A 16,813-nucleotide genomic window follows, 5' to 3' on the forward strand; every position below is an offset into this window, starting at 1 on the left:
AATTGATTGGCTGTTCATGTACAATGTATTCGAGCATGTTGGAAATAATGCTTTGAATTATGTTATTGAGTGGGCAGAGGCTATTCGTCGGTCTATGTTATCAGTGTACTTAACGCCGAAAGGCATGAGAAATGTGCACGCTTCAGTATTTGTTTATCGCAAGCCATCATCACCGTCACAATATTCAACAATGTTATCGCATATCGCATCTTTTCCCTCATATTGTGCAGCCCTAGTGCCTATCGCCTCTTCGTCTTCATCACGGGGGGCGGAGGGGTGGAGGTCGACAGGGGAGCTGTTGGGGGCAGGTGGTCGATGGGGAGGTGGATGTTTACAGGGCTGAGGTATTGGAGCCAGGTGTGTGTGTATGCACCCTCAGAAACAGTGGAGGAACATTTTTGTTCTTCAAGGATCCAATTTCCCCACTGTACCCTGGAAGTGCAGTTACGTTGTCTTATATATATCCTTTTATGTAGGCTACCTATTGGGTACCACCCCAGCAACAAGCATTTGTACCCGTTTGGGCACTTTTCATACGTTTATTTCTGTAATGTGTAAGTGCTGAGGTGTAATGAATATTGTTTGAATTTCATAGCACATCCGTTGTCTTGGCCGGGCCTTCCCCCGTCTCTGCCCTGCAGTGTGATTGCAGTCAGTACGTGTCATAATTACGTACGTTCTGTCTGACGGGGCGCGTTCGGCGAGCGCTGACTAACCAGATCAGCCTTCATCGCGTGCTTCTCGTGATTTCCGCTCAATTGCATTATCCAATCTGCCTTCGGTCGGGAACGCTTGGCATCCAGTCTGACCGACTCGGGTGGAAACGATCCAGACGACTCCTGGGTTACGATCGCGAATTGTGATATTTAAAAAAAAAAAGAAAAAAGAAAAAGAAAAAAAGCAAGCTGACTTTATGCCATTGTTGTTCAGTCCGTAATAACAGGCTGCCGGATTTAGACCAAGTTATACAGTCTATCCGTGACATGGGCGTGATTTAGCCGGGGAATGAACTGCTCATTGTTTGCAACTGGCATTCTTTGCATTCCTCTGCCCTGCCGTTTCGTACAATTTGCTGTAGGTCTGCTGGCCTATGTAATGCTGTGTTTCATAAGAGCACTGCGACCTGTTCTCTGCCCGGTTATCCACAGTTTATCATGCTTGTGAAATACCCCATATGCTAAGGCAGTTTGCTGAATTATACTTTAGTGTAAATGCAGTAATACATTTTATTTATGAAGTGCTTTTCCCGGGCTCAAAGCGCTGCTTATATAAAGCATAATTCATGTTTATGTAATTGTGCTTCAAGAATGCTGAAGTATACTGGCTTTTTTTCACATCGGATGTCCACTTGGATGGAGCTTGAACTGAATTTAAATTTATCCAAAGGAAAAAAAAAAAAAAAGTCAACAAGGGAAAGCGTTTGTTTGAGAAAACCAAGAAGCCATCAGACCAGTATGTATTGAAAGCAGCAGTGCCTCAAAAGCAAACTAAGCAGTTAATTGGTCAGAAGCAGTTGGCTTCTCTGTTAACTCGCCTCACCTGGTGTAATCGTTAACTCACCTGAACTGGTTGCTAAGAGACACAGAAAAAAAAAGAACAGCACCCCCGCAAGAATTGGGGGCAGATTAGAGCCAGAATGCATCTCCCACACAGTGCAGATGTGCTGGGGTGACCTGGGGCCTGTTCCGCAGAAGTAGCGTGACTCAGTTAGCCAGATAACTGTACGGAGTAAAACCCGGAGCCCATCTAAATCTGGAACACGGACTGAAGTGAAAAGAGTTGTTTTGGGTTTTACTTTGTGCTTTTATTTCGGATAACTTGTAATCCTGCTTTGTGGAACAGACCTCTGGAATGGTTCAGACTGCTCTGGACTGGGAGTGTTGCAGTAGTTTCATCCCTGTTGTAGTACATAACCTTTTACTTTTATGTTAGATTTTTACAGAATGGAATCTTACATTCTCGCATCCTAATTTCACCCCAAAAAAAAAGGCAAGCTACTCAGAGTCAGAAACTCAAGGTGTACGCTCTTGATACATTTGCAAAAAATGGCAATTCAAATGAAAATGACATCAACTCACAATTAGTCTATGATCTTTTCCACTGAAACTAAACCTCATCCCAAAGCAATGGTGGAAAGCCACATCCCAAAGCAACGCTTCCCTGCTTTCTAACATCCTACTTCCAAGTAGCTCTGCACCTGTGTGGTTCTGTGATCTGTTAGCAGAGGCGCCGTGATTGTGCAGATTCCAGCCTGCTGTCGGCCTCGAGCAGCAGAGCGGCAACACTGGCGTGTTGAAAGCACCTGACCTGTGTCAATGTGAATAATGGCTTGTGGTTATTTTTTGTCCAACCTCTGCATGATTGAGCGTTGTTGACACAAAGGCGAGAGCAGCGTCCTTTATAAGGAGCTGCGGTCTTGCCCTTCCCCTCTCCTATGCCACTTCCCCCCTTCCCTCCCCCCTCAATCTGAGCAGTAACAGCCTACTCATGGAAGAAGACGAAGACGAAGATTCGCTACTCCACCCCCCCCCCCCCCATCTCATATCCCATCCCCATATGCCTAAATAAAGTATGAAATAAGCAACAGGGGGGAACGTCTGACACCTCTGGAAGAATACAAGGGTACCAATACTCCCCTGTTACAGATCAAACTGGCCCCAAAACACACGGCACCCGGATCAATCATACTGCTTGCCTAAGATACCGGGGACACAAAAAATAAAAAATAAAAAGGAGCTGCGGTTGTCCCGGACTCCCGGGCGCTTGGAGAGTGAGTGGCCCACGTGTGGCGGAGGTGACGGTATTAACACGCCACTGTGAGGGGGGTGGGAGTGCAGCTACAGGGGGGAGGCTCTGCAATGAGAGGAAGGTGTGCTGTGTGACAGCGCAGGGCTAGCGCAGTGCTAGGGCAGAGCTAGAACTGGGCCAGTGCGGCGCTCACACAGGGCTAGTGAAGTGTTAGCACAGAGCTAGTGAAGCGTTACAGTAGGGCTAGCGGAGGGTTTGCGCAGGGTTTAGTGGAATGCTAGCACGGAGATAGTGAACTGCTATAGCGCAAGGCTAGTAAAGTATTACCGCAGGGCTAGCACAGGGCTACTGAAGTGTTAGTGCAGGGCTAGCACGGGGCTAGTAAATTGCAAGCACATAGCTATCACAGGGTTAATGAAGTGCTAGCACAGGGCAAGTGAATGTTAGCGCAGGGTTAGCACAGGGCTAGTGAAGTGTTAGCGCAGGGTTAGCACAGGGCTAGTTAAGTGCAAGAGCAGGTCTAGCGGTATTTATTATTGAGGAGTAAGGCCTCTAGCAGACCTGCTTTAGCAACTCCCAGTCCTGCATTCCTGCTATAAACACATCCCTGCTAGAATTCACAAAATCCTCTCATGTAATGACATCCTTTTAATGCTTTTTATTTTTAAAGTGAAAAAAAAAAAAAACTTCAGAAGACATTTTGTTACAGCTCCGCACTGTTTTCGTCAGGGTTCTCTTGAAGGCTCGGGACCAAATGTTCTTCAGCTTTAATAAGCTGTGCTATCTGATTTGAATGTGAGTTCCTCCTCACACCGTCACGCCTGCTTGGGCCTGCCACGAGCCACACTCAGCTCACACTCTCAGCTCACACACGCAAGGCAGGCAGAACAGGTCTCCTCCAACCTAACACTCCCAATCCGGAGCACCTGCAGCCATTTCAGGTTTTACTGGAAGCCTGCTTGTTCACTGGCTGCCCGGAAGACCTGGAGCGGCTTCTGTGCTGTGATATGTGTTGAGATATGTATGACAATAACATAATTAGCATGAATCATAAGTTTACCCGACAGAGTTTTTTCCATAAATATGCCGTCGGGACGTTTCAGACTAATTTTCCATTCCGTGGGATTGCATTCGTTTTGCTGGCACGTGCTGCTGCTTGACTGTAGTGATGAATTATGAATGAGCAGCACGTGTCTCTGCTCGACTCCCCAGACATCGCTGTAAGTTAAGGCCGTTCAGTCCACACAAACCCTGCTGTCCCCAGAAGACTGGTATAAACGGGGGGGGGGTGTAACACACAGCTGGGTAACCGCCCTTCAGCGAGGGGCCAAGAACTCTTTCTCTCCTCACCCCGAGTCACGTGACGCTCCGAGAACAGTCCACCCACTGTCTGTGAGCGTAATCTCCTTACCCTTGCTCCGAGGCAAGCCAAACACATTAAGCGCCGTTTGAAGTGTTATCGTCGGACTGGTTTACTCGCACAGGTTCTCCGGGCTCGGTTGTCACCCACTCTTCGCCGTGTTCTTCTGAGTTTACAGTACGCCGCTGTTTATCCTAACAACAAAAAACAAAAAAAAGAAATCCCTCAGCTGGTTTGGTTACTCGTGTGCTCATAGTTGACACGGGACACTGTCAAGGCTGATGGTTGAACCTGAACTTGTAGGTCTCTAGGCTAACATTTTTTCCAAGTTCGCATATTTGCTTAGGAGCGCCACACTACTGCATTCAAATTAGTAGACGTGCTTCAAAAGAATGTTCCCAGTTTGCACACATCAGATTTCAGAAGCAAATTCTCCTAAAATGGGAGCACTGTAGATTAGAACGCAGAGATCCTTGGACAGTGTAGTTTTTGGAAGTGGTCTCGGCAAGGGTTGGGGCAGTATATTCCCATTCCCCAATGGCCAGGAGAAGTTTTAATCTGCAGTACGATTTTAAGGATCTTGTTCATGTTGGTCAGGTAGAAATGCAGGCTGAATTTGTGATAGAGTCATCCTTCACACTGCACTAAACACATTTGCTATTGCCGGTCTGCATGCGTGCCCATGCACACAATTCAAATTATATCCAAATCTGGCGCTGGTTTTCTTTCCTCCCACATAATTAACTGAACCTTTTATGCTACTGATTAGCCAGACTGTCTTAGCACCCCCTGGAATCAAAGTTCTGATGAATTCCAGCCCTGGTTTTCTCCTGGGTAATTACTGCTACCAATTGGCCAGACTGCGCATATGACTCCAGGAAAAGGGAGGGTGGTACCAGCAGTTCTCAGCCCTTGAGGACCGATTTTAAAGAACAGGGCTTCAAGCTGTCGGCTGTTTGAAAAAACGGCCATCTTGCGCTCGGAAGATCGCAGTGGCGTTTCAGGAATGCGGTGCGGTGGGCTGGCCGTTGGACGCCCTTCCGAAGACCCCGTCAGGAGACCGACTGTAATTTATCATCGCCTCTGCTCAGGGTTAAATCACGTTCACCGATGCTTCCAATAGAGGACAAGAGCCAAAGGGTTTGTAGCGAGACCTGTGCGTAAGGGATGGACTGATAAAATATGGCAAATCAATGGCGTATAATTTCCTATGGATTTGCCATTGATTTTTTTGGGCAGATCCATTATCCGCTCCATTCCTCACCCAGGAAAGCCTTTAATCTGGGGTGGAAGGAGGCCTTGGTGCTCTGGTGGTTTCTGGGATAGTGGAGGACCAGGAACCCATGATCATCCATCATTATAGAGTGATTGGATGATAATGGGATTGATTTAACTCTTGGTCTATTTTGTGGTTAAAAAAATAATAATAATGCTCGTAAGTAAATACTAGTAATTATCGAAATGGTCACATGCATTCATACTTTGTTTTTTGATGATGAGGGTGGTGAAGATGATGGTGGTGGTTAGAGAATGAGGCTTTTGAGGTGTTCTGCTGGCTGACCATGATTGACTTGGGTCCCCACTGTCTGCCTATGCCTGCACAGGCACACTTAAATGGGATTCGAGTCCCTTACAAAAAATGAAAAAGGCCAGGTTTAATGAGGTTAGGTTTCATCCGAGGATATTGTAGCATAGCGCTATCGCACTGCTCTGTGTTTCTGTTTTTGTGGATAGTGATCTTCAGTAGGCTGGTGATGCAGAGATAGATAGGTAGGTAGGTTGGGTAGCTGTGTTTAAATATCTGGTGTACTGTAACATTAAGAAAGAAGAGAGCTGGAGTCATAAGCACTGATGAAGATGTAGATGATGTTGTTAGCATTCTAGCCTCACTGTATGCTGTGGAGCAACTGCAGAGAGTTCTGTTGATCTGCTAGCCTGTTAGCCTGGCTCTATGCTGTGGAGTCAGTGTAGATGGTACAGTTAGCCTGTTAGCCTGGCTATATGCTGTCGGAACAGGGTTAGTTAGCCTGTTAGCCTGGCTCTATGCTTTGGAGTGAGGGCAGGGGATACTGTTAGCCTGTTAGCCTGGCTCTATGCTTTGGAGTGAGGGCAGAGGGTACTATTGGCCTGTTAGACTGTATGCAGTGTCGCTGTATCTGCAATGCAAGTTGACAGTCCTTGAAAAACTTGCATTGGCAGCCAAACAGTGCTTGTCCCCTTGGGTGAGAGGACTGAAACGGTGCTTGAGTTGGAGGTTAAACTGGTGTTCGGAAGAGTATTAGAACTTTATACAGTATAAAAGGATATAGAAACACGGTAAATTGGCTTTGTTATAGCCGACATGAACGGCGAACATTTGTCATTGTGTCGCGCCCCGGAATTACTTTCCGTCGCCAAATAGACGGATGTTTCGCGAGCTGGTAGGCCCGCTGCGTATGATTTAGAAAATCGATCCCCCCGCTTTAGAGAGATGCACGAGCCCCATTCCACAGCGGTACACGCATCCAATTTCACGAAATTAGCCGTCGAAGGCCATTTACAAGGGAGCAGCACGCTGGTAGTGCTAGCGCGACAGCGTCCCGGGACGAATTTGCCTCTTCGAATCGACCAATTTATTTGAGAAGCTTGCGCAGTTCCCCCCCTGGCGGTGATTCGGGGGGTTGGATGGCGGGCGGGCGGGCGGGCGGGCGGGCGGGCGGGCGGAGGCTCGGCGGGAGAGCGTAAATCGTCCTGCTGCTCTGCGAGACGTGGGGTGATGTGACTCGAGCGAAAGGCTGGGCCTCCAGCGGCTGAAAGGGCCCGGCTAACGGCCTTCACGTGCCGCTGGAGATCGCGGCTGACGTTCCCCCCCGGGCGGCCGTCCGCTCCAATCACAGACTCTCGCGCAACGTTAGCCGGGTCCCCGCCGGGAACGTCGGGATGAGGAACGTCATCCGCCAGAGGAGGACGCAACGTGAAGCCAACCGCCGCTCTCCCGTCTAACTGCATCTGTGCTTTCCGCAGCCTCTGGCTGGCAGCCATTTTGTTTCTGAATCCGTTTTGACTGAATACATCAGCGGCTGATTGAATATGCAGCTTTCGGTGAGCAGAGGGATGAAGGAGGAAGAGACGGGATGACGTGGGGGAGGACTTGGGAGTTGTGTGTAGGCCCGTTGCTCCTGCATCTTTGGCCCCTGTCATTGTGTGATTACGAGTAACCGCCAAATTCAAGAGAGGGGTTGCCCTGTTGGACTGGCAGAACTATAGCACGGCTGGTGTCGTCAATGTCTGCAAGAAGAATTAAATTATACTAATAATTTGTTATTTAGCTGACGCTTTTATCCAAAGCGACTTACAGTTGATTAGACTAAGCAGGGGACATTCCTTGCTCGAGGGGCCAACAGCTGTGTGGATCTTATCATGGCTTCACCACCTTCTGGATCCCAGTCATGTACCTTAGCCACTACAGGCTACAGGCTGCTCTATATTATGAGCCAGCTCTGTGGATGTGGGTTCTTTAGGGATCTCTGGCGATGGCTTTCACAATGGCTGGGAATAATCCCCAGATTTTTGGAGCTGGTGGCGTTTAATGGCGGTTATGACTGCGGGCTCTGTTCTTCAGCATGTGACGGAAGGCTAATCCTGGCTCTGGGATCAGTAGCAATTCCCGGTCGGAGAACCGCTCGCGTTCCCAATCTCCTGGACTTTCCCTCATTTCGTCTCCCAGATCATTTTTCTGTTGTGCTTCAGTAATTATGCTTCGTACCAAAAAAAAAAAAAAAAACAACGGCTAGCTGTCCGCCTTAGATGGGTATTTCCATGTCAACTCAACACACTTTTGAACCACATCGTTGCAGATGTTAATGAGATTTGGCATGCTGATTTTGCTTCAAATAAACCCCCTGGAACCAAAGTTCGGAAGAAATCAAGCCCTGGTTTACTTTTCTTGTGGGCAATTAGTGCTACTGATCGGCCAGACTGTCTTCAGACATGACTCCCAGGTAAAGGGAGGGTGGAAAACCACAAAACCGTGTAATGATACCTTGGCAAGGACTCAATTATCCAAGACTGAATTTTCTGGAGATTGGAGTACTGACATTATAACCTAACCTGATTCTATCCATTTTAAAATATAGTTTTTTTTTACAAATCAGATTTCAAGATTATAATCACTTTCATTTTTGGGTGAACATAATATCTGTGCAAAAGATAGTGAAGTGAAGTAAGGCGTTTCTCTGTGACCTGCAGTCATGGAGATGGACAGGGCAAGTCAAAGACATGGAGTGAATTAGTGCAAACTAACAGTCTGAGATGAGAGTAAATGTGGGTTCAGGGGTTTCTCATGAGGGCAAATAAGCGTGCAAAATCTCAATAAATTCTGTGACGAGTGGTCCAAAAGTGTCTTGAGTTGACAATTACCCAGATGACGAATACTCTGCTGATGTCCCAAGATGCATTTCCATTGACTGGGCCTTTCAGCAAGATTAATATGAATCACCTGGAATCTTTGGCCAGTGAATTGAAAGGATTACTTGCTTTTTTCTCTGCAGCAGTGCAGTCAATCGTCTTATGAAACCGTACAGACGGAATGAAGAATTGTGGCGTTGCGATCATTCACATCGGAGGCCGAGACGGACAGATGGAGGGAGAGCGAGAGAGAGAGAGTGAGAGAGAGACAGAGAGCGAGAGTACGAGTGAAAGAGGCGTGTGTGCACAGATGAATGAAGTCACTGTGTAGCAGAAGTGCGGGGCCAGCTGTTTACCGTGGAGCGCTCTATATTTTATGAGAAACAGGACTCCCGTGTATCAAGTGTACGGTGACATCATCACCAAACGCTGAAGGACAGTAACTGTACAGTGAAAGAGAGAGCTCTTTCCTTATTACTATCCTGACCGTACAAGTCTAAGGGCAAACTCGCCCTCAACCGCCCGCCTGGGTGATGCACGGCAGCCATTTTGTGCCGGAACGCTCACCATATATTATCTGAGGTCTCCCCGGGGAAGGATTTGCCAAATTAAATCGGGGGATGATAATGTGACAGGTTGGGAATTCAGCCAGGACGCCGGTGGGGCCCCCCCTGCTCTTTGTAATGAGTGTCACAGGCTCTTTAATAACCGCAGTGAGTCAGGACCTCGGTTTTAACGTCTCACTGCAAGGTATCCCAGTGCAGCCACAGAACAGTGACTATTGTCGCAAGTTGAAAGGTCAGCCAAACTTTGCTCTGAGAATTTGCTTGCTGAAAGGGGGCAGCCTGTAGTGGTTAGCCTAGTGGCTGAGGTACAAGACTGGGACCTGGAAGTTTGGTGGCTCAAGCCCCGGTGTGGTCACGATAAGATCCGCATAGCTGGCACTTGAGCTACGCCCCAGGGGGGGATTGTCCCCTGCTTAGTGTAATCAACTGTAAGTTGCTATGAATAAAAGCATCAGCTAAATAACAACTCAAATCAGGTGAAGCCTCACACTTTTTGGGCTTTGGGTATCGCCCGGCGAATCGTGCGTTCTCGTGGTCGACTCGTTAGCCCGGCTGGGTGCCTGCTCGTTCGAAGGCGTACAAGACCACCCGCGGTCGCACTAATACGGCAAAAAAGCTCCAGTAGCAAACCCGCACCTGTGTAAAGTTATCCGCTCCGGGGGTCGTTGCCATGGACACCGAGGGCCAGGTTTCATCAAAGGCTGTCCAGGTGCTGTCCGCAGGTGTATCTTTCAGCCCGGTCCGGTCTCGTTAGCCAATAGTCGACAGCCTGCCCCTGGGAACTGCCGTATGCATATGCAAGAGGCCCCTCTGCCACACAATCCCTCTTGCCCATCGTAAGGCTCAGCCGATCGTTCGAGGTTTTTCGACAGAGAAGTTCAGGTTCGTCTCTGAGAAACGGCTGCACCAGGGTCACTAATGGTGAAGCACCCACGGTTGTTTTCACACAGTTTTCTGCCGCAGAGCGAGGGTGAGTATTTCAAACGCTGAGGGCTGTGGTACCCACCGCCCCTGGTCCTGGAGATCTACCAATCCTGCAGGTTTTAATTCCAACCCTAATTTGGCACTTTGGACTAATTAGCAGCTCTAAAAATTATCTATCTGTTGAAGGGGGTGTTCCTCTTTAAGAGTTTGAGTGAAAACCTACTGGAGGGTAGATCTCCAGGTACAGGGTTGGTTGCCACTGGTTTCAGGGCATTGAAAGCTGGGGTGCTTGCGGGACGCCCCAGATTAACTTTTGAGGCAAGTGAAGAAACGGCAGTGAATACGGTCTCTGGAAAACGTGGTGTATAATATTTGTTTTGACTCACGCGTCCCCTCACCGGCTTTTACACCAGGGTGCCGTTCCGTTAGCATTGCGCTACCGCCCTGTCAGCTAACACCCCCACCCCACCCCCGCCCCCACTCCCGTTCCCCCCGAGGCGGACACGGCGCGGATCTGTTCCCCTTCACCGCCCAGCCACCTGGCTCAGCATTCTGGGGCAGCTGGGGCTGACACAGTACCCCCACCTCCCCCTGTATATCTGCCAAAACGCCCGTGCAGATGTAAAAGTGACTGTAGCTCCGCCGTCCTCCCGGGTGACCAGTTTCTTCACAGTGACCGATCCCGCCGCGTTCTGCAGAAGGGCGCACCTGGAATGTCCGAACGAACCCGTCCGTGCCCCGACGCTCTCTCTCCATTCACCCCCCCCCCCCTTCATCCCTCTCTCTCCCCAGAGGACGGAGGGGGATGGCGGGGCTCGGTCGCCCGAGGGGGGTGTGAGCGGGGCGGGGGCGTCCTCGTGCTGCCCTGCGACATTCGGAGGGGTGTGAGGAATCTGTCGGCTGCAGGCCTGGCTGTGGGAGGCGCGTGTTTATGGGCCGCTGAGCGAATGGAAACTCTTCACACCTTTTATGATAATATTAGAATTAAACGTTCACAGTGCGACGCGTGCTTTCACCCGCTGCATTGTTCCGGGACGGCAGTTATCCATCTGTGTGTAGTCGATGGCTCGCACAGATTGTACGTAAGTCTGGATTGTCTGTTTGCACCTTTGGATGCGATGTAAATGAATTAAAATCATAATGCTGCCATTACATTATTGGGGCCATTGGGAGAGTTGGCTTTTATCTTTTCAAAATGTGTCGTCTTCTAGAACTCCTTTGCTTGCCATTGCCAGGAGCGATTGTTACATCATCATTAGAATGTTCAGTACAGAACAACCTACTCGCCTGTTTGTGACCTCACGCCTTAAAGGGTGAAGGTGCAGTGCTGAGAGTGAATTCAGTCCTGCACAGTAGCGCTGTGTTTCGCCGTGTTTAATTGGGCTTGTTTTCCGCGCAGGGTCCTGTGTAGAATATTTGCAGTGGCTGTGTAAAGAAACGCACACACTCCCATGCTATAAACCCTGATAAGGCCGGTTGCCAGGTTGGCGGTATTGAAGGGTCAGTGAAAGTGGCTGTTATTTCAGTCGAGGTCTTTAACTGCAGCGCCTCCTGCTGGGCTGGTCGCATTGCGCGGCGGCTTGGGAACGACGCGCTGTCACCAGGCCGTCGCCACGGCGCCTGTCCCGTCCCGCGGGGTTCTGCCGGTGTGCACCTGGCTGACGTGACGTAGGTGTGCGGCTCACCTCTGCCGCGTGTCCCCGTGACCTTTGGAATGTGAACTGAGGGCGTGTTCCTTTATGAGCGGCAGACCTCCGTCTCCATGGCCACCGAGGTCGTCACGGGTTGCATGGCAACACTGCGAGGAGGTCATGCCCCCCACCCCCATGGTAGAATGTTGAAGCGTGTTTTCCTGAGTTGTGTTTTTCATTTTTAACCAATCCTCAGATTGTTAACATCGAACATCAGACTTTTCCTTCTCTGCTTGATGTGCCCCAGTGTTTTGCACTGCTGTGTTCCTGTTCACGTCTGTAGGCCAGAACGAAGCAGGCCTGTTTTAGGGTCTCCCCCTCGCTCTCTCCCTCTCCCTCACTGACTCTCTCCTCTCCCTCCCCCTCTTCCTCTCCGTCTCTCTCTCACTGCAGGTTCCTGTCGTTGTTGTTGTTGAAATTGACATGATTTAGCTGTTTTCCAGTCCCAGAATACCCCTCCGTCTCTCTCTCTCTCTCTCTCTCTCTCTCTCTCTCTCTCTCTCTCTCTCTCTCTCTCTCTCTCTCTCTGTGCGTTTGAGGCAGGGCCGTTCCCTCAGAGCTCACAGGCAGATGGGATCGTACAGTGCGAGTCGCGCCCGCTGTCAGAATCTCTCCCTGCAAGCAGCTATTATCTCACCACTCTGCAGAGGGGTGTAGCAGCCTGTAGGATGCTCTCTCTATCTCTCTCTCCCTCCCTCCCTCCCTCTCTCCCCCTCCCTCTCTCTCTCTTTCCCTCCCTCCCTCTCTCTCCCTCTCTCCCTCTCTCTCTCCCTCTCTTTCTTTCCCTCTCCCTCTCTATCTCTCTCCCTCCCCCTCCCTCTCTCTCCCTCTCTCTCTCCCTCTCTTTCTCTCCCTCTTTCTCTCTCTTTCTCTCTCTCTCTCTCTCTCTCAGCGTGGGCTGCAGGCTGCGGCCTTGTCTCTTCCAGTGAAGGCAAAGTACATCCCGTCTCGCTGGGTAGCCCATCGGCTGAGAGAGAGAGAGAGAGAGAGAAATAGTGCCTATTTCGGTCCCAGTAGGGGACGGTTGACTGGCAGTTATCGTCATAACAAGGATGTCCCGTGAGTAATTACCACGACAACCCCTCGCTGTAAAATGACGGCGAAACAGGGGTACTGTTTCACGCCTGTAATGTGCTGCTAGACAGCATCCATCCTCTCGTGCGCTTTTCCCTTTTTAATGACGGAAATCCAATCCGGTGCATCCCTGCTCACAGCTGGCGGGCGGAGAGCAACCCAGCGCGTTTCAGTGGAGACCTGAGAAGGGTGCGGAGATGAGTCCAGTTTATCAACACAACTGGATGTTCAAGAACGGGAGAGGAGGGGAAGAATCCCGCTTTGGGAATGGGGTTTAGGAAAATGAGCGGGTTAAATTTCTAAGCAGCGTTGCGTTTTTCTGTTTGTCTTTTCCTCAGGAGAGACGGCGAGGCTGCGCAAACAGTCTTCCGAGCGGGAGGGGCCCCGGGCGCTTTCCCGTTGGGTGTTAAATCGTCGACTTCACACGGACACGTCGATCGGAATGGTGCGTTTTCCAGTCAGAATTAAACCGCCGTAAAAAAACGTTTGAATCCCTGGACACACGCGATGGTTCGTCGGTATGCAGAGTAATCCCCAGGTCGGCCCTGTTATTGAGGAATGCGTGTCGTGCCCCACGCCTTTTCACAGAGCTATTTGTAGCCTAGCTTAGGGGGAAAAGGGCTCTTTCTTTGCAGGGGCACAAACGCGGCTCTGCGCTTTTGAGCTTTTGAAAGACCCGGCTAACCGCATCCGTCATGTGCCGCCTCTGCTTCACGCTCCAGTTAGTGGGTCATGTGGCAGGTCATGTGATGCATTGGGTCATGTGATGTAATTCATCAAATTACATGCACATCCTAGTTTTAAAACTGGCCAGTGCTAGATGTGCTGGTTGTTTTTGTTAGGACCCCAGCTATATACCATTTATATACTATATTACTATTTGCCAGCTACCATGTACCATGTGTATATTACTATATGCCATGTACCATGTGTATATTACTACATACTAGTTACCATGTGCCATCTGTGTATTACTACAGTATATACCATTTACCATGCGTATATTACTACTGTATATACCATGTACGATCTGTATATTACTACTGTATATACCATTTACCATGTGTATATTACTACAGTATGTCCCGTGTACCATGTGTATATTACTACAGTATGTACCATTTACCATGTGCCCCGCGGTCTGTGCAGAGACGTGTATGATGACTCCGGGGCTATGGCCAGCGAACCCCTCGAAGGCTTCCATGAAGTGAACCTGGCGTCGCCCACCACCCCCGACCAGCACGGCGTCGCCAACCACCGCACCCCCAAACACGCCGCCCCGCCCAGCACCCTCTACCGCACCCACAGCGGCAGGATCTGCCCCCCCAACGCCCTGCGGGCCGACCCGCTCCCCACCCAGCCCGTCTACTCCACCCCCGCACACCTGGAAAACAAGGAACCTCACAATGGCAGGTAGGCCCCCAAGGCAGCCCCGGAGGCCCAGGTCCTGCAGAACGGCCCCCCCAAAAATGACCACTCTGTCTCTATGCCCCAGTCTTGAGGATAATCGGATCTCTTTATGATGTCCATCCTTTACCTAGTGCTGTCTGAACTGCAGAGGTTAAAGATTTCAGCCAATACGCTACGGTTTACATCAGTCGGCATGGCGATTCACATTCTGCTTCCCCCTCTCTCCGCACAGTCACACAGTGCTTTACACACGATCAGTGTGCGCTGTTATGGTAGCAGTCGGGGTCAGGGCAACGGACGGCGATGACTCGTGTTTATTTTCTTCCGCGTGTCTGTCTTTTGCGTGTGTCCATCGTAGCCTCAGCGTGTGCTTGCGACGCCGTGATTGGCGTGCGTGTCTTAACGTTGTGCCCCCCCCTGTCTCTCGCCTCCCACGCAGTGTCCCAGGGCTGGACGGCCAGACCTCGTCCTCTGGCTCCGCCCCCTCGGCTCGGCTGGAGGCGGAGTCGGGGGAGGGCGGGGCGCTGAGCGGCGAGGAGGGGGAGGAGCCTCCATGCGCCCTGTCCCGCCTCAGGAGCCCCTCGGTGATGGAAGTAAGAGAGAAAGGGTATGAGAGGTTGAAGGAGGAGCTTGCCAAAGCACAGAGGGTAAGGGCTTCGTAATGGATTCATAAGGGCTTCATAAGGGTTTAATAACGGTTCTGTATGGATTTTATATGGACTTCATAAGGACTTAATAGGGGTTTTGTAAGGACTTCATAAGGGTTTGATAAGGCTTTTGTATGGGTTTTATAAGTGTTTTATAAGGACTTCATAAGGGTTTCGTACACGTTTTATAAGGACTTCATATGGGCTTCATAACGACTTCATAAGGCCTTCATAAGGGCTTTATGTCTCAGCACTTTACTTGTCTGACAATCACCTGCTTTAGCCCACCACTGTGTGAAGCAGTTCCCAACACAGGACTGAATTGCCGTGAATGCTTGATTTGAAATTTCTAAAGAAAAGTTTTGGTTTTGTTCTGTTTCCTTAACATGTGATTTCTTTTCAGAGCCGTTTTTTCCTCCTTCGTTTTAAAGAATATTTTCTTCTGGCTTATTTGTAAAATAAAACTTGGACCGGTCCAGCTTTTATGCACCTGCTTTTGAAAGGTGGAATTACCAGGTGTGTGTTTTAAGAAAAATAATCAAGGACTGCCCGTTCATACACCTTCCCTGGATTAATGCTGAAGCACAGAGGTTTTCTGGAAATGTTGCATAAAAATTAAAACTGATTCTGGCTCCAGAGGGTGAAACAAGATGATTGACAGTTTGACTGTTCTTTATTCTGTTATCAGCCTGAGATGGTTCATCTGTCCATATGCAGTCCGTGCATTTTAAACGCAGAAGCCATTTTCGTGATTTTCACCGCTGTTCATGGCACCTCTCCCCCCTATTTATTTTCAACCTTATTTTGCAGCTTCCTGTATGGGGTGAGTGAGAATTCTCCTCGGTGCCATTTTTCAGAGCCAGAATGGCTCCATTGCTCTTCTTACCTCGACAGATTCCTTTTTTTATTATTGACTGCTATGGCATGGCTGTCCATTTCAGCGGCTCCCCTTGAGATCTGCGCGCCTTGGGGCAAACCTTACGTTTGAATGGGCAGAATGTGCGTGGGGAATTAATCCCACACACATGACGGCCCGTTCTTCATTTAGGTCACTGGTCTCATTGCGCAGCTGTCCTCACAGATTGCCTGAACAGAATTCCCAGAGGCGGAAGGGTTGGAAGTCATGGGGTCTGTATGTCCCTCAGGCAATGCTGTGCAGGTCTTCCCGTGGCCTTATTCGAGCGGTCTCATCACACTTGAGATTGACTTTAGCTGGAATATCATTCCTGTCCACAAGATTTGGACAATGCTGAGGAGAATATGCACACTAATGGTAATAATAATAATAATAATAATAATAATAATAATAATAATATTTTAAGGGACCTGGTCTCATTGAGCCAGCAGTGATGTGCTTCACACATCACTGAAGGCGGCCATTTTGTAACATGCAGTGGTTGGCAGCTCAGTGTGGCTCCTATTTTGAACTGAAGGTCCCTGTGACCTCACAAGGACCTCGCAGTGATACAACTCTGACCTAACTGTGACCTCACCATGACCTCACAGTGACATAACCCTGACAAAACTGTGACCTCACAGTGATACAAGTGTGACCTAACTGTGACCTCGCAGTGGTACAACTGTGACTCCACACACTGCAGTACCAGCCTCTCTGTCTGGCAGAGACAACAGGCCTTGCCTCACCCCAGGGGACCATCACAAGCCCACCCACTGGAAAAGCTGTGGGCTCGGATTATCCCACATAAATCTGGATTGATCCTATCTGTCGAGGACAAGGCGGCTTGCAGTTTTGTGCCACCCCTCCCCTCCCCCACCTCTTAATGTCATACACTGCAAAACATTGTCTTATCACGTGTTTTAGTCTTAAGTAATGAGACCCAAAATCTCTCTCAAAAATGTCTCAAGTCAAAAAAAAGTTGGGTTTTCTTGAGGGTTTGTGTGCGAGTGGTGGGTTTCCTTGTTTGTGCACGGTTAAGTGTGCAGAGGGAATGTAGGTTAATCCTCTGATCGGAGCAGCAGCAGTGTGCATGTGTGTGTGTGTCTGTG

General features: G+C 49.5%; 1 protein-coding gene across 4 annotated transcripts in view; it reads left to right on the forward strand.

Moving 5' to 3' along the window:
• rab3ip (RAB3A interacting protein (rabin3)) overlaps nucleotides 1-16,813 on the forward strand; it is a 30,582-nt gene that overhangs the window by 2,070 nt on the left and 11,699 nt on the right. For 3 of the 4 annotated variants that reach the window (XR_009706503.1, XM_061229765.1, XM_061229767.1), the window contains exons 2-4: nucleotides 13,088-13,194; nucleotides 13,899-14,162; nucleotides 14,599-14,806. Coding sequence is in view for 3 of the 4 variants with exons in the window: in XM_061229765.1 (XP_061085749.1) it covers nucleotides 13,924-14,162; nucleotides 14,599-14,806 (447 nt within the window). In the remaining variant the exon portion in view is untranslated. The remainder of the gene's footprint in view (nucleotides 1-13,087; nucleotides 13,195-13,898; nucleotides 14,163-14,598; nucleotides 14,807-16,813) is intronic. The other variant, XM_061229766.1, reaches the window with a different exon arrangement.

The sequence above is a fragment of the Conger conger genome, chromosome 19 (genome assembly GCF_963514075.1).
Source record: "Conger conger chromosome 19, fConCon1.1, whole genome shotgun sequence".
In the NCBI taxonomy this organism is placed as follows: Eukaryota; Metazoa; Chordata; class Actinopteri; order Anguilliformes; family Congridae; genus Conger; species Conger conger.